Source organism: Pholcus phalangioides, unplaced genomic scaffold (genome assembly GCF_987345545.1).
Source record: "Pholcus phalangioides strain wild (caught in Gottingen) unplaced genomic scaffold, Ppha-v1.0 ptg000039l_1, whole genome shotgun sequence".
NCBI classification, from domain to species: Eukaryota; Metazoa; Arthropoda; class Arachnida; order Araneae; family Pholcidae; genus Pholcus; species Pholcus phalangioides.
This window is the reverse complement of record NW_028301625.1, coordinates 21,246,329-21,265,386: the sequence shown is the minus strand read 5'-3', so window position 1 is coordinate 21,265,386 and position 19,058 is coordinate 21,246,329. Positions and strand designations below refer to the sequence as shown.

The 19,058-nt window shown below is 31.9% G+C and overlaps 1 protein-coding gene across 2 annotated transcripts in view; it reads right to left on the bottom strand.

Moving 5' to 3' along the window:
- Positions 1-9,875: 9,875 nt before the first annotated feature.
- Positions 9,876-19,058, bottom strand: part of LOC149065682 (ankyrin repeat and sterile alpha motif domain-containing protein 1B-like) — a 66,013-nt gene continuing 56,830 nt past the window's right edge. Inside the window, exons 19-20 of one of the 2 annotated variants that reach the window (XM_089253927.1) lie at positions 12,209-12,346; positions 9,876-11,495 (exon numbers count right to left, since the gene is read on the bottom strand). In XM_089253927.1, coding sequence (XP_089110053.1) covers positions 11,328-11,495; positions 12,209-12,346 — 306 coding nt within the window. In that variant the 3' untranslated portion in view covers positions 9,876-11,327. The remainder of the gene's footprint in view (positions 11,496-12,208; positions 12,347-19,058) is intronic. The other variant, XM_089253928.1, reaches the window with a different exon arrangement.

Sequence of the window (19,058 nt, the reverse complement as noted above, 5' to 3'; positions counted from 1 at the left end):
AACTTTCTTTCGTTCTAAAACATTCTTTTCAAATTCGCATGGTAATAGTAATTTACATATTTCCATAAAAGTACCTGAAGTTTGTCAATAAATACCTTTTTTAAATTATATTAAAGTTCTATAGATTTTTGTCTGTCATTCCAATAATGTGAAGCTGATTTACAAGTACTTCAATATATATAAACTGTAATACTAATTTTTCCCCTTTTACATATGCCTATATAACTATGATATTAAAATCTAGTTATTGATGGAAGACTACATTCTACTTTCTCTATACATTTTATTAGTTAAATGTGTTATTTTATAGAGCAAGAAATTTAGAAAAAAGGACGTTATCAAACAGGAACTAATATGTTTAAGATTATTCTACAGCACAAAAAGGGGACGGTTAATTCTTGTAGATCAGTATTTCTCAAAATTTTTCTTTCATCGCTCCTTCCTTCAGGAATTTTTTTTTCGCATCCCCAACCCTAACCAGTCCATAGGGTACCATCTAATACCCGTAGCTTCTACTGTCCCCCTTGATCATTTCATAAAATAGGGATGAGAAAGCCTACTTTGGGAAACACTGCTTTAAATGGACTGAAAAAACCTTGTAAACTTGCTCTTCTCTCTCTTGAATGCTTAATTTAAAAATGTTTGTTTCAAAATTACAACATTCTAAATTGAATGATCAGGAGACAATCAAGTAATTAAAATACACCAAAATGATTTCATACACTTCTATTCACTTGCAAACTTCTGAAATTCAACGTTGGTGTATACAGTCGAATCCCTTTATAACGAACACCAAGGGACAGTAGGAATCACTTGGTTAAAACGAAATTTCATTATGAAGGAATTCCAGGTTACCTAGCATTGTTCATATGTAAACTTATTTGGGGGATTAGAAAAGTGTTCGTTAAAACGAGATTTTCGCTATAACGGTATTCGTTGAAACGGGATTCGACTGTATATGACAAATTGTCTTGCCGCACACAGAAAAAAAAACAGTTTCAGCTACCCCAATGCTTTCATTTCGACACCCCTGAATGATGTTGAACGGTATTTCAATTTCTTGATGACAAAGCCAGTTTTTAATTATCATATTTCCTTCCTTAAGTCACATCCTATCAAAAAAAAAAAAAAAAAAGCACAACCAATGCTTCACTTTTTTCTCTATCTCATTATTTTTCATTCCACCATTTACGTTGTAATTCGTACAGTTTATAGCCCATACGCTCCCCTCAAAATAACTAATTTGTTAAACCAAACTAAAAATTGGCATGTTTAAAAAATCAAACAAAGCCCCTGATTAAGAAGATACCTATATCTATGGAATATGCTAAATTATTTTTATATACGTCATAAATATTAAGTGCATTCGTTTGTAAAAAATAACCTTCCGCTAAGGATGCTGATTTCTTGGATTCATATGCAATAACTCATTTGCATGTTCTATATATCAACACTGTTAATTAACTATTTGCAAGTGGAATACCTTTAAACTAAATTCACAGATACAGGAAGCCTTCACTGATGATTCAGAATTTGAAAAGCATTTTGAAAGTTTCCAAGTGAAATAATGACTGTGTGTGGATTTCATATTATTTTCAAGCTTCGCACCGGTAAGTCAATGTTCCATAGTGATAGCGATAAAGAAAAAGGCAGCACATGTAATGTTTGAAAAAAAATTTATTATTGACATAGGCGCCGGAACCTAGGGGCTGAGTCCCCCCACCCCCCCAATAAAGTTTGTAAGGGAGCTGAGCCATTACCAATAATTTCTGAAAAAAAAACCCAATGCAATGCACCTTTATCTTGCGCATACCTTTGAGCCTCGTATCGTATATAAGGGACGACCAGCAACTTTCAGCCCTCCCCAATGTTTTCTTCACGTCGGCACATCTGATATGATATACCTATACTTGTGACCTTTTTAGAATCTTATAAATCATGAACTTCAAAGCAAAATCTTTCAAAATGATTGGAGATACAGAGAAAGAGAGTATATATTATATAAATTCTTTTTCTACTCTACTATTTTGTGAAATTTTTACGACTGCAAATATGAACTGAACAAAATTAAGATTTACACTTTTGATGATCATAACAATGATATGGCTGAAAACTCCAAAACAAGTTCTGAAAAATTTAGAACTGCATAATATAAATAATATTTTCAAATAGCTGCTTAGTAAATTCAATTTAGGTTTTAACTCTTATAATCAACAGCGCTTACAACTTCATTTCCAGACACGTGAACAATATCACATACCATCTATTGCGAATTTTTTTTTTTAAATAGATGCTCGCTAGATCATGTCCTTGGCTATAAAATTCAATATATTAGTAATTTCTCAATTAAATTATGTTGCAGAGAAAAATTGACATTTTTGTTTAAACTTTCTTAGTGAAATAAGAGATTTTGCAGTATTAAAAACCCAATGGTGAATTGAAGCAGAAAATATTCTGAATGGAAATTATAGTAAAATTAAATTATATGTTCATTGATGCATTGGAGTCAAGCTCCAGGTGGACCCACAGATATAGGTTAGTTTTAGAAACATTTATTCTAGCATAAATAGTAGCATTGGTTTTTTTTTTTTTTTTCAAAAAATCTTGAAAAAGAACTTTTTTTGGACATTTTAGGGATAATAAATCGTGAGTAGGATAGATGCAGTATATGTATCAAACAAACCAAAAGTATACCGTATGTAGTAACATATGTGCATTGGCATACACAAAGGGGAGTTGTTGGGGTTCTAACCCCTACAAGTCGAGATAAGTGTTATTTTGCAGGAAAAAAACCTAAAAAAAAAACCCCTTGAGAAAAGTCTGCGTACGCCTATGCATATGTGCACCCTTTAACCTTCTCTTCCGCATTTACAAAATATCTTGCCTAACTCTATGATTTGTATCTCGGAGCCAGCTTTTGTTCATATTTTGATAACAGAAGAAAAGAGACGATGTTTGAAATTTTACTTTCCTTTTCGGTAAAGGAATATGCATACAGTATAAAGGATAGAAAAAAAAAATAAGGTATTTCTCTTCCTGTCTTCATTGTTCTCAGAGTTTGGGGGGGGGCACTATCACCTGAAAAAAACAGGTGACATTTTACAGAGGGCATAATGATTCTTCACTGCACCATTTTAGGCCACGGACACATGGGGGTGAAGCGGGAGAGAGAAATAACTGCAGAAAAATGGACAATGCGGGATTGTATAGGATCGGTAACGCACAACACGTGTTCCTCAGCACAAAAGGTGCGTCAAGGTTGCACGCAAAAAAATGCAACTGGTTCTATTTTTTTTGCATGTTTTTCGCTACTTGCCATGGTCACATGAAGAATTTTAGCAAGCTCTCTGTGGGTATTTCTCTTCTTTTTTCCTTCTATATTTTTGTTTTTGCTATTTATAGAAATCAATTAATTTGAAAATTTTTCATGTTGATTTTTCTGTCTATTTTTTCACAGCCACTCTGTTGGGAAATTTATCTATTGTGGCTTCTTGATTTTCTATTTATGTTCACATAACGCAAAGGTTTTGAACCTATGACTCACAACCCAAACCTGGTTTGCAGTGGATTCTGAGATGGGTCATACTGTAAGACACTTCAATATGCATAAAGGCTTACTTTATTAAAGGAACTTTAGGTCATACAAATCCACATACAATTTGGTTAAAAATCCATTTATTGCTACATCACTAGTTTTCAGGGTTTCTTTTTATTTTGTTAGTTTCTTTTTATTTTGCTATTTTAATTCAATGTGTGGGATAAACTACAATTTTGATAAGTCATTTTTTTAAAAAGACAGGGTGATTTTATAAAAAAAAACACTGGCCCCCCCATTCAACTAATATTGTGTTGGTGTGCAAAATCGCATCATGATTTATACATGCTTATTGTCAGTCCTGCCCATTGCATAACTTAGTGATATATGATTCATCAATTCAGCCTTGCCAATTCCTGTGGTAAGTCCAAATAAACTGATTATATAGAAAAAAAAAATAGTTTATATTTTTCTTCCAATTTACATTTCAGAAGGATAAATAACAAAAAATTCTGCAGCTATACCATGCAAAGGTAAAATTTGTAAGAAATGGCAACAAATTTTCTTTCATTTCATTTTTTATTTTGCTGTTCAAGAGTTGTGATAAATAATATGCAGGGTGGTGTAATATTTACTGTTATGAAATGTTAAAATAGGCATTTTCAAAATTTCATAACAGAATAAATATTAATTGTATTTATATTATTATATAATTGTTGTATTTGTATTTGTAAATGTGCATAGAAATTACTTACACAAGTCTAACGTATCTTCATTTTATGGAGTGAATTAAAAGTTTTATGAAGTTTCATTAGAGTTTTATCCACAGGATACATATAAATGCAATAAATCTATTTATTGCCGAACACACACCGAAGTGTATCTTTATCAATACTTGCTATAGCTGCTGATATACATTATTTTAGCTCAGTGAAATTTACAGAATGTTTAGAAGCAAAAAAAATCTATCTTTCCCATAAAAAAAAGTCACAGCAGAAAGTTAGGCTTTCTTGTTGGCCAACTTATCAGTGACACATTTATATTCATCAAGCAGCCTAGCCAATGTCATGACATTGTCATACAGATATTTGCAAACTTCTGTATAAAACTGACATGGAACACCATCTTGAACAAAAATTAAGTTGACATGGTCTTTATAAGCTTTTAATTTGTGTGGAATCTGTTTCTTTTATGCCCTCTCCCTAAAACACAAAATCATAGCAAATTTTGATGATAGCTGCAGGTCATTTAGCAAAACCTGAATTATTGAATTGTTATGTGCTGGTTGACTAAGGATTTACATACACAAACATAAAACATTTATAATTCACTCCAAAAAAAACTTGGATATATAATGAACTCATTCAAGTAATTTTCATTCTCAGCAGAACTCTGATTTGACAAATCTAACATTTTTATTCATTAATCCAAGAGAAATAATTAAATCTGGGAGATGATCACAAATATACTCTTATACTGTGACTAAAAAAGAACCACTAAAATCAATTAAATATGTTAAATGAGGTTTTTCTATTGAATAAGTAACATTTATTTTCCTACGGAAAATTCAAAGTATTGACTCCTTTTGTGCCCACACTGTAATTTCAAAACTTGGAAAAAATCCAAATGCATTAATTAAGCCAAAAAAAAAAACCCATACAAAACATTAAACATTAATGCACAGTGTGTGCATTATTTTTTTTATGCTTAAGCAGTTTCATTCTGGAACTAAATGTGACAACATATAGTAAATAAACCATGAATACAAATATGCTACCTACATACTAGAAAAATTTATCATAAAATTAGGTGGTCTAAAACAATTTAAACTACAGAGAACTTTGAAGAATTTTTCAATTTTAAATAGTAATATAAGGGAAAGGGGTGGGTACAACTATTCTTGTTTTAAATTTTTATAAGCTTTTTATTGAGAGAACATTTTTGCTTGATGGAGAATAGTTATTTTGATAATTTTTTTGCTCCAGGAATTTATTCAGCTGTTATTAGACATTCCATTAAAAAAAAGCAATGACATTACACATTTTAATTAAAAGAAAGATAATTTTGAGTCTTTCATAACTTCAAAATTCCTGTGTGAAAGGTAAATTTTGAAAAGAGAAAAGTTTGAACACACAGGATTTGCTATACTAACGATTGTCATCATGATGAACGATGAAATGCCTCTAAAAAATTAAGAAAAATTGCTCATGTAATGCAGAAGATAACCCCCCCCCCTGTAGCAGGGCTGTCTCAAGAGTATCATGGGCCCCCAAGCAAAGTGATTTTTCTAAGGCCCTGTTTGGCAAATTCTCATAAATTTCAACCAGATATTATTTTTGTGAGGCTCCTTTTTTTCGAAGCCCTGAGCTGTGTTCGGGTGAGCCCATGCATTAAGACGGCACTGCACTTGTAGGCTTCCTGGAAGGACAAAAGTCCCTTGGAGTCACATAGATACTGTTTTTGTATGTGTGAGCTCAATTTGTATTATCTATGTTTCTTTGAGTGAGTATTTGTCTTATGTTTTCTGTTTGTATACTTTCATGAGTGTGTCTGCAATAAAAAAGTTGACAGACCTACATGATTTTCAATAATCTGTTTAAGATTCTACAACTTTTACATTTATGCAGACTTGAAAATTAGCAGGGTATGTTTTGTTAACTTTAATTTTAAAAAAAATGACATTTTGAAAAGCATATCAGATATTTCATAAGAATTTATGGAAAATACAAGCAATCAAAAAATGGAAAAACAATTCAGAGCAGAATACAAATTTTGTGTAACTCAAATCAAGTTGAAAAAATCGTGCCAAAAAACAAATACATAAAAATATTTTTAAGAGTATTAAAAAATGTAACTACTGTGACTGATTTCACATATTAACTTTAATAAAACAGAAATGCTGCTGTGTATGAAGATTTTATCCTGAGTAAATAAAAACTTTATCACAAGTTATGGAACAAGTGGATTATAATCATTGCTAATGAAACACATTGCAGAGGGTTTCATTTTTCCAGTGAATCTTAATTTCATGTGGCAATAACAAAACTTCTTTGTGTATGAGGAAAAAACATTTGAAGACCTCTGCATTGAGTCTTTCGAGTAAAAAAAACATTCAAGTACACATACTGTTAAGCTGCAAGTTTGAAGCATATCGGAAAATTTATGCATTTTAAAAAGGGAAATTCTCTTGACCACAATAGAAATCTGCAGCAGAACTGTCTTCCAAATATATCATGCCATTTGAGTGAAAATCGGTTTATCACATGGGGGGGGGGGGAAGGGGGAGAGCTTGACTCTTATCACTGGTTTACCAAATATCTTAACGTTACTCAGAGCACCAATATTTAATAATGAAAAAAAAAGTGAAATTTGTATGTATAAAGGCACGTATACATTAGCACACGGATCATGCAATGAAAGCATTCACAATTGGTTGTTCAGTAATTTGTATGGTGTTTGTAAACGATTGAGCTGTTTTAACTGGAATCACCCGGAATTGGTTTTTCCAACAACAAAAAGGAAATTTATGAACCTACGAGTATATTAGAACCACTACAGGGGGTCGTATGCTACAAGATCAGTGTGCTAATGTACACGCGCCTTTAAACAACTAACCTTATACAAAAGAAGATAAGGCATAATATTTTCCCCCTCAATAGTTTCATTTCAAAGTAATCCTGCAATTTATCTTTTAGGAATCTTTTAATGCAAATTAATACCTAGATTTTTTTCTTGGTCAATATAATTTTTTCTAACATTTAAGGCACTACAAGCTGGAAACGGATTTAATAGTAAAAAAAAATATATATTTTACAATAAATAACTTAAAGTTTCATATATATAATATACACACCCCTGCTCATTTCAAATGCAGTAGCAATTGAATACTCAATAAGGAGAAAGCATTCTTTGGAAACGAACTTTACCAAATGATTGCACATGATAAAGTAGCTCACCATCAAGTTCATATATAATGCAGCAGTATTTATTCACAATGAAATTAAAAAACAATTTTTTTTCCATTACATTTGTTTAATAGTATTTTTAAATCTATATATTGTACACCCTATGTATCTGTGAGTCAACTCGGATCTCTTAAAATTTCTCTTATACAAAAAATATGTTTTTAGTGATATTTGTCATACATTACCAAAACAATCTCTGAAGAAATTTTTGTATCATATAAAATTTGAAAAAAAATTTATGCTAATAAAACTATGAAATTTTAGAAAATAAAAAAAAAATGAAAGCAACTAGCATTTTTTGAAGAAATAATTAGGTAAAAATCATTTATTGAGAGCTGCATTACATTTTCAACTAAGGTATGAAAGACAATGCCAAAGGCACACAATAATAAGTCCCATATAGTGACACCCACATTTATATCTTCATGGTCAACAATGAAATAAATACTTATAGAAAAAAAATCATTTCATATATCTATTTGTATGTTCGAAGTAAAGAGCACTAGGTCCATTTTCGTCAATGTTAGGATAATGCTAACAACTTGCAGTACTTTCATTACACTTCACATAGGTATAGAACACAGAGTCCTATTTCAATAAATAACTGAGAACTACTTTATAAAACGAGTGAGCTCCATAGAAATACATACTAAATAAATCTTCAAACTCCTGCAAAATTTCCTTTTTGTGATATGGTGCCCTTTACCTCCACCATACAGATATGAGACTGCATATAATGCCATTTAGAGCTGGTTTTGTATTTTAGTTACATTAATCGTCTTAAAGAAGCAATATGAAAATTACACATATCCTGTGACTCATATTCATTATCACAGACAACATAAAAGACTTCAATAACAATAATGAGCAGGATAATACTTAATACTGTAGCAACAAAAATTTACAAAGAACTCAGTACAAATTCCACATAAAACTTACGGGTGGGGGGGACCACTGGTACCCACCATAATCACATTTATAAAATCTGTATATACATATTTAATAGCATAAAAACAAATTTTACAAAATTGACATTTCACAAAAAAGCAGAGCAATGGACAAAAATTAAATTGATGATAAAAATTTCACATTTACAAAATTTATAAAACAGCAATAGAAGCATGAAACACAACCATGATATGAAACAGTGTACTAAGAATAAATTTAACCATGAAAAATATGATAATCACAAAAAAAGTCCTGAACAATTCAAGAGAAAAAATATTTTATAGACATTAAAAAAATTATAGCACAACTTAATTCACAGAGTCAACAGGGACTTGCATACTATATGAACTATTGTACACGCATACTGCAGTAACATAATAATATTACTCATAACATAAAGTAGAAATATGATTTTTTAGGCTGGTGTAAAAAGGCAATTGGGATAAAAAAAAAGGTCTGTTGAGAGAGGCTGATAGCTAAAAAAGACTTGAACCAAATTTTAGGCAAATGTACACTTGTAATGCAAATGGTGGACCCATTACAAGTGTTTCTAATGAGTAGATGGTTTATTTGGTACAGGTATTTTTTTTTGCTCAATTACAAATTTAAAAACATGCAGATATACAGTGATCTCTAACTTATGCATTGGTGCAAAGGAACAAGGAAAAAAGACAAGTGAGAGAGGAGTATAAGTGAATAACATTATTATGTTATATCTTTTGACTGGGGGTGCAGAAAACCATCTTATAACTGAGAGAAACATATAAGCGAGATAATATATGAGTGTGAGATCACTGTAAAAAGAAAATGGAAAAACCATATCATGGTAAATCATATGATACACTGAAGAATTCTTTAACTGCCTAATTTCATTGGCAATTGAGAAGTTAGGTTGTGAATAATTTTTTTTTCAACAATCATCCAAATTAACAAATTTTTTTAAAATTCTTTGGTGATTCACCAGTGTAGGATAAAAGGAAGTAATTATTCCACTTTTGCAGACTTGCTGCAGCATTTCAAAACATTCCAGCATATATGAATGAATTTCATGAACTGAATAATTTATTTCTCAATGTCTGCCTTACGGCTGTCAGTTTTTGTCGTAAAATATATAGAAGGTAATTCAAAAATAATTATCCGGTTTCAAAGTAATATATTTCAAAAGCCCTGCTGTGCTCCATATTTTCTTCGGTACACTCATTGCACTGAAACAGGTGATGAAGATGCTGCATATTCCAAAGAAAAACATTTTGAAATATTGAATGCATGGGAATAAAAATTTAACTGTTGCTTCTTCATACGGTTTACTATTAAACAGTACAATTTATGTGTTTCAAGTTATATTTTTTTAAAACCTGATTATTTTTAAATCACTCTTGTATATACACATTTTTTAAATATTTGTTCTGCATGAAGATTTTTTTTTTGCTAGAAATAACTTGAAAGATCCAGAAACCATATACAGATTTTTATTTCATAACTAACTTTAAAAACATAATTTTTTTACTTAACCCTTTGAGTACCACATTATGAAAAAATTAAATATTTATCATGAAAATAAATTTTTTGGTAGGTCGTTTTAGTTCTAATTAAGGCCTAAAAACAAAAATAACTTTTTTCTTCCACATATTTAATTAGAATTATCACACATTTAATTAACCTGCTAATTAAAAGTTTGTGTCAACACTATACAATAAAAAAAAAAATACTAATTCAAATATGTTGAATAACACATAATAATGAATATTTATTTTACCACAAAGAAAGCCATAATTTGTTTTACACATTTGTAAAATCAGTGTTTTATTGCATTACACAAAAATGGAATGCATTAAACACCTTTACATCTGAATTTTATTAACATATTTAAAAAAAACAAATAGTCCCACGCTTGTACTATCATCTGGCAATCAAAGTAGTTATACAGCCTTTATATTACAAAATACCAACACCCAACAAGGCATGTAAAGGATGATACAGGGTTAAAAAGTTGGTGGTACTTCAAAGTACTGAAAAGTTTAAACAACTTCTAAGGTGATGTGTAGTGTTTGAAACCTTTTTTTTTTTTTCAGGAATAGTAAGTCATCTCTTAGACTTAGATAGTTTAAGAATTGGTTGTTGGACAATAATAAGAGCGAACACACTGTTTAGTACTCTAATTTATAACATGGGAAGTATGGCAAATATGTCGGTGTGACATTTGTGTCAAGTTCATAGATATATATTTTTCTAACCACAGCATTTACTCTAAGAACTACATCATTTAAATAATTATATAATGGAATGTAAATATATAATTGGTATTTTCAATTTAAAAGCATCTGATTCTGATAAATAATGGAAAAATATGAGTCGTGTGTTCAATTTGATCATTTTTATTGTATTTTGGTTTTTTCATGCATGTGAAGGCAGATTCAACAAAGACCTGCAGCTTATAGCTGATGCTGAACGACTTTTCTTCCATTCCTTTCACCAATAGTTTCTCTGCACATCAAAAACAAACGATTGATGAATACTCTAAATTTATTACAAAAATTTATAAACTTCGAAAAAGTTCTTTGATTTTGACATATATTATTCATTAAATATCATTGCTTGTCAGTTTGATAAAAATCTTAAAATAACGATAGAAAAAAATGTTTTCCATTGCTCTGGTGACCAAGTAACATGCAGAAATATACACAAAATGCTCTGAACATCCCTTTAGTAGGAATGTCTGAATAACTCCACAATTTACTAATTACAACAGAAAAACACTACCACTTTAATGTTATGGTTAAAAACTAGTACTTAATTCAACAGTTTTGCATTCCTTTCATTATGTGACTTAAAAAAAAAAAACCAGAAAGTAACATGATGTATCACTTTCTCTGGATATGTCATGAACATGGCAAATTTTTGCTAGATTTACAGTATTCAACATTTTCTCGTGCCTGGTACTGAGATTCCCAAATCTGATTTGATTTTTCACATTTTTCTTGCACAGCAATTTGGTAAGCAACTTCAAATGCTTGCCCTAAAGTCAGGATGATTTCAGATGCTAAATCCTAAGGAAAAAAATATGACAGAAAATGGAAATTTATACTTTAAATCTTCACCCCAACTTTCTGAAATTAATATTGGAAAAGACATAAAATAAGGGGATGACGTTTATGATACAAAAAACTTGAACCTCTCCTCAACTAATTGATTGATTCACTGATCCTTCACTAAGAAATAATGTCTGAAATCAATTGTACAAGTGATCCAAGACCTTCCTGACCATTGTTTAATTTAACAACAAAAAAAAACTGGTATTCACTAGATGGTGCTAAACTAAATACAGTGGAACTTTGGTCTGCGAGCATAATCTGTTCTGCTAACATGCTCGTAATCCAAAACATGAATATCGAAGCAAACTTCCCCATAAGAAATAATGGAAACTCAAATATTCATCCCAAAGCAGTTTCACTCATACCACTTGCAATTCTTTTCAAAGTGTAAGTAGTTTATTGTAAATATTATTGCATTTTTTACTTATTTTATTTTGAAGGCTAGAGTATTTTTAGAATGCAAAAAATCTTTACTTTAGAATCCTTACTTGCATTAACACACAACAAGGTGTAAGGCAGTCTTTTATGGGTTTGTACTATGAATAGGCTCCATGGGGAAAAAAAAATTGTTAGAAATTTCTGCTCATCTTGCAAAACACTTGTAACTAGAGTTACTGATAATCTGAAGTTTTACTGTATAGCAAAAGCAAAGGAATGATAAAACCTACCACACTGCCAGATGAAAAAACATGGCAATAATGATTATGTGTCTGATGGTCTTTGGTAATATAAGCAAAATGACGAAGATCTTCAGCATCTTGACATGCACAATGGATATTGCGAATCTCATGTTCGCAAACGAGTTGCTAAAAATTCAGATTAAAAAAGAGAGAGAGAGAAAGAGTAAGTTCCTTTTATATTTTAAACACAAAGGTTTTGTATTTTGATCAAAGATCATTTGGCTATAATAAAAAAAATAAAAAAAACAAATTTGATTAAGCCATTCGTGCACTGGAAATTGCAGTGGCTTAAAATGAAACTCATGCCTTAACTCTTTAAGGCATGAATATAAAATATTTACAGCATTATAATATCATTCACTTTTGCATGCTGGCAAGTAATGATGAGTGCAGAAAGAAATATTTTCATCAACTGAAAAGTTTGCTTGGTGGTCAGATTACTTGAGGGCAAAGGCAAAAGTTCAAGCAAGCCAACTGAATCTCAAGATTCTAGCAACTTGGTTTGGGATTAAAAAACCCCGTCCTTCTGGTCCCAAAACAATACACATAGAAATGAAATGGGAAAAGTTTTGTAAGAATTTCCCCATCAGCAGGGGTCAGTACGGATCATGGTCTCAAAACTAGTGACCAAAATGTTTAAAAAATGTTACCAAAATATTTTTAGAAAGAGACCAAATGGACAATGAATTTTTATTATCACCGAATTGAATGAATTGATATTGAATTTAGTTTTTACTAAACTTTGCATTTCAATGAAACTCTTTCACATTGCTTTTTTTGACATAATAGTGTGAAATAATTAAATCATACTCAAACCGATTCTGCTAACCAGAAAAGTTTTGAATAACTTATTAAATTTATCAACAACTATGTGTGAGAGAGTAATTACATTACATCATTTATAAGTAACAGTTGCAATGCCTTTCCCCCACATGTTGCTTTCTACAACCCATCTTAAAATCAATTCAAGCAGGAAAAATTTCAAAACAGGAACAATTTTTCACATTCAAAGAAAAAAAATAATGAAGTAATTAAGTTTGATGAGAGAATTTGTCCCATCCACATTCTAGTGGATTTTTCATTCATGTTATGCTATATATGAATGATAGTATACAAAATACACTCTAATTTTTTTTACCAAAAACAAATTTTATTTACATACCTAGGTATATATGATATGTTCAGACAGATGTGTTTTTTTTAAACTCTGAGTCATTACAGCACAATTAAAAGCAGCAAGAGCAGAAAATAATTCTTATATTCACTGTTTGATCATCTGCAATTCTGTATCCCAAATTGGGTGTACATTCAACAATGACGTTATGTTTGAACAGTTCATTAAAAGATTCTAATCGGCAAAAGATATTTCATGATTGAAAGTGCTTCAATCAAGACTGTCACTGCAAAACCACCTTATTTCTACCACTTTGTGTATGTTCAACACAAAGTGGTAGAAATACCTTGATTTTATCAAGCAAAGTTAAGCACTCAAAAAGTAACGAAGATTGATAATATCAGCAAAACAGATACATTAAATGCATATTAGCCATCTCTTGTTGAACATCAAGAATATTTTCATAAGAGCTGCATGTAGGACAACAATCCCATTACTTTTCTTTATTGAACAGAGGAAGGAGCTACATACAGGGTGTTCTGTTAATGGACCGGCAAACTCAGAGGGTTGTTAGTAGACACCAAGAAGAACATGGTGTCACAAACCACATTGAGAAAGTGAAATACATGAAAAACACATACAGGTTTCGACGTCACGCTGGAATGACCAAAAGTCCAATAATAACTACAAAAAGATTTGTTTGATGAATTGTTACAAGAGTTGTGGGAAGTGGACACCATTGCACAGTCTACAGCGACATAAAAATGATTCCTGGATGCACTCGAAGATACCAGGTATGCTTTTGTTGTCTGCCGTAGTGACGACAATCTGCGCTATGAGATCATCTGGTGTGTCCACAGGCATCACATAAATGAGTGATTTAAGGTGACCCCATAGGAACCCACGAACGCATTCAATGATCAACTGACATCGACCTTTCATCTTCTCTGGACAACAATCCCATTATTTTTTTTATTGACCGAACCCATATACAAATATACATAGAAAAGTCTTTTTGAACTCAAACTGCAAGTGGAAGGAGCTACATACAGGGTGTTCTGTTAATGGGCCGACAAACTCAGAGGGTTGTTAGTAGACACCAAGAGGAACAAAAATTGCAATGGAACATGGTGTCACAAACCACATTGAGAGGGTGAAAATCCCGAAAAATTCATGCAGGATCCAAGTCCAAAGAAGATGAAAGGTGGATGTCAGTTGATCGTTGAATGCGTTCATGGGTTCCTATGGGGTCACCTAAAATCACTCATTTATGTGATGCCTGTGGACACACCAGAGGATCTCATAGCACAGATTGCCGTCACTACGGCAGACAACAAAAGCATACCTGGTATCTTTGAGTGCATCCAGGAATCGTTTTTATGTTGTTGTAGACTGTGCAATGGCGTCCACTTCCAACAACTCTTGCAACAATTCATCAAACAAATCTTTTTGAAAGTTATTATTGTGCTTTTTGTCATTCCAGCGTGACGTCGAAACCTGCATGTGTTTTTCACGTATTTCACTCTCTCAACGTGGTTTGTGACAGCATGTCCCATTGGAATTTTTGTTCCTTTTGATGTCTACTAACAACCCTCTGAGTTTGTCGGTCCATTAACAGAACACCCTGTACACGCAACTTAAATAATGCTGGAGTGACAAAATTGAAAAAATTCTTAATTTAAAAATTAAAAATTCTAAAAATACTTCATTTTGGTTGGACTTTAAAGAGAATGAGTGAAATGCTTCACTACACAAATGCCTAATTTTGTACACAAATGCCTAATTTTGACCACAAAATTAAGAACAGCTTAACACTTTATGACTATCAATTTTGGGCAAGAAAATTTTTTGTGAAGATTGTTATAAATCGCTGAAGCCTTTCATTCACAGACAAAAAAGTGCACGACTGCAGGGAGGGAATGAAAATTTGATTTTTGTAGCACTTTAAAATCTTGGCAGTAAATAAAATGCACGGTTTTTACATACATATATGCGGTATATAGCATACACAGTATTACTTTTTACTCCAAAAAACGTGTTATCTTCTCAGCTCAGAAGAAGGGTGCGCCCCCAAGGCACAAAATAGATAAAACTTTCTAGAAATTTTTATGAGACTTCTTGACAGGCCTATTTATATTTTTATATTCTCTATAATAATCAACTAATGTAAGCATAAATGCTAACATATGGCATTTCAGATTTCAAAAATAGTTATAAGAAAGTGAGTGTTTTTAGATTAAGTTTGGAGATATAGTAATCCCTAATTTGAAAAAAAAAATGGTCAGAGGAGAGACTTGAAAAGCTCATTAGAAAAGTAATCATTTTTCTTGTTTTTACCGCTGATGCATGTCTAAGTTGTGCTTTTGTTCTCTTCAGTTTAAAGCACTTTTTAAACGTTTGATCTTGCTTCTTTTACCAAAATTTACCCTTTTCATATTTAGCAGCAGTGTTTTTCTGTTGCGAATTTCTAATTTAGCATAAGTGTTTCTTTTAGAATCATTCTTGATTATTACCTCCATTTGATTCAACATACTTTGAGATGACTTTTGCTGGGTTATTGTTAGAATATTTATTATATATATAGAAATTTTAAGAAATTTAATACGATCGATAATTAAAAACTATAAAATAAAATTTTTAACAATATTAGTTTAAATTGAATAAAGAATTTAAATTATTAAATTCAATAAAGTATTTAAATTACTAAACTAAATAAATTATTTTAATTATTATATGTTGGGGGCATTCCACCCTTCCCCCCAGCATCAATGGTGGAGCCTACCGATGTATATATATTATATATCAATATATGAATTGACATACATCATCGTGCTGCACCCCCTAAGACTTTCAAGTCTATCTCCACCTATGGCTCGACTGGGAAGCGTGGCGAGTCTACTCTTACTGGTTGAGAACCACTGCTCTAAATTAAGTTACGGCCAGAAGCAGATAAAGGTCAGTTGATGGCCCTGGCATAAAAAAAATATTAGGCCCCTTAAATTAGGAACAAAGTGTAAAATAGGGGCCAAGGGCATGCTCGGTGTGCCCACCTTCAAATCCGCCTCTATTTGACTCGAATACACGATAACTGAATTTTTATCAGCCTGATGACAAATTTTCATCTGATTTGAAAACCATTGTATTAAACTATATATACGTCAAATTGCAGGATTCTGTGATCTTTTCATAAATAGTTCTCCTTTTGATCATATTTGGGGCTATGGTTTCTTGCCGAGATTTAAATCCAGTTAGAAAATATAGCATGAATTTTATTTTTAGATAGATTGTGATTTTCAATCAGATAATTTTTTTTCAAAATAATTTTTTTTGTTGTAAGTAAATTCAAAATACCTGTGCACGTTTTTAATCTTGGCCAGCTACACACAAATATTCTCCCACTGCATGCAAGTTAGTTTCTACATGAGCCCTTTTAAATCATTTCAAATAACATTTAAAAACTAACAAAAGTAATGATAGAACAAATAACAAATGTAACTTAAGCGATGCTCCTAGAAAAGAATTCGGTCCTTAGCCTCGGAAAAGTGGAAGAAGGACTTTAGGAGAACGTGAAGATACCTTTTTGGAAATAAAACCAAGCATTCCATTTGCTTTTTTAACCACCACTGAACAATGTTCAGAAAACCTGTGCCGCTCGTCAATGAGAGAGAATTCCTGAATCGGTCACTCTAGTTGGATCTGGGATAGTGACACCATTCAATTCGTAAGAGAAATGCAGGTTGTTCAAGCCAAAATGAATGACTATGCACTTGTTAACGCTAAACTTCATGCTCCATTCATTCACCCATGTTCCAATCCTGTTCAAGTGGGTCTGGAGCAACTCCCTATCGCTTTGATTCCAGACTACACACATTAACTCGTTGTGACCTACCTCTTACCACGATTCTATCTAAATCAGCAAGTTGCCCCCAATCTCATGTAAAAACGCCTCAAGAGTTTACCATGTTGAACCCGATCGAATGGCTTCTGGAAATCAAGGTAAACAATATCAACATTTTTGCCCTTACCCAAATCCTTAGTCACGTGATCATAGAAGCAAAGGAGGTTAGTTACACATGACTTCCCCTTCCTGAACCTATGCTGATTATCCGACAATACATTATTTTCATCCATCCACTTCAATTGCCTTTTGATAATTTCCAAAATTTTCGAGAGGGAGCTCGTCAAACTCACTGGACGATAATTGGACACAGCCTCTCTACTACCCTTTTTAACTATCGGAACAAAATTAGCAAGCTTCCAATCTCTTGGGACGGTACCCACAGCAGCACTACTCCTGTAAATCTGTGCGACTGGTCCCAACAATTCATTAGCACATTCCCTGAGGACCCTGGGATAGATATGATCTGGTCATGGTGCTTTGCTTGCACACACATTTTTTTATGTGTTATGGAATGATACTTATATACAGGGTGCATAGTTAACAGCATGCACCACAAATTACAGGCAAACCATTGATCTTAGCGAAACTTCCAAATGGAAAAAGTATCTAAATAACCCCTGAAAGACCTCAAACAAGTCCTTCATATTGCATGGGGTTGCACAGTTATTAAAATTAAAAAAAATTACTTTTTATACTGATACCTTGTGCTCAAAAACCCAACTAAAAAGATGTTGCCCTAGCTCTCACAAGACCAACAAAAAATTCCACATTTCTAAGTGCAATATTCGCAGAGATATTTGAATTTTAAAAAAATAGAGAAAAGTCTGGTAAAACGTGTATTACCCATTTATTATATATGCTGTTAGCTATGCACCCAGTATATGTTGAAATGTTTTGCTGTCAATTCCAAAACCTTCAGAAGGATTATCAAGATTTGTGACTGATATTGGCACGGGTCAAGTTCATTGCACAGACAACTGTCGTATCAACAGTAAGTATCAAAGATATTTAAATATATACACAGTAGTTTTCACTGTACAATTTCTGGTGCCATTACTGAAAATAAGGTAACTTAAAGTACATAATTTACAATATCTCCAAAAATATCAAAACATTTAAAAAAATTTACTGAATTTATTTGTTTTATACCATATTATAATTAAAAACATGTTTTTTTAAACTGCACAATTACTTAAAAATAAGTCAAACATAAATTATTGAATTATACAGAGGTACTTGAAAAAGTCTCTCTTTAAATCTATATGCAGAAGGTAAAGAGAAAGAATGTAAATTTTTTTCCGATATTTGAATAATGCTATCAATTTGCTGCACTTTCATTACACAACACACAGGTATAGGACACTAAGTCCTATTTCAATAAATAAGAGAGATATTCGCTTTATAAAACACACCATGCCACAATAAAAAAACATGAAAAACCATTAAACTGCTATTAAACTACAGATAAAATGTGTTTTACCCCATTTAATCCTGTTTTTTCTCCTTTTTTTTATCAAATATCTCAATGAATATTGCATTTAAAAACATGGAATTTTTTTTCCTTCTTAGCCTCAGGGGAGACTGGGCAACTACTTTCTAATTGGGTTTTTGAGCACAAGGTGTCAGTATAAAACGTTAAATTTTTTATTTTGATAATTACAATACAACCCCTTGCAATATGAATGACTTATCTGAGATCCACATGTTATTGGGATACTTTTCCTAATTGGAAGTATGCCTCTAGGATCAACAGTTCGCCAGTAAGTTCCATTACATGCTGCTAGCTATGCACCGTGCATAAAATGCAAGTACATGATTATAAA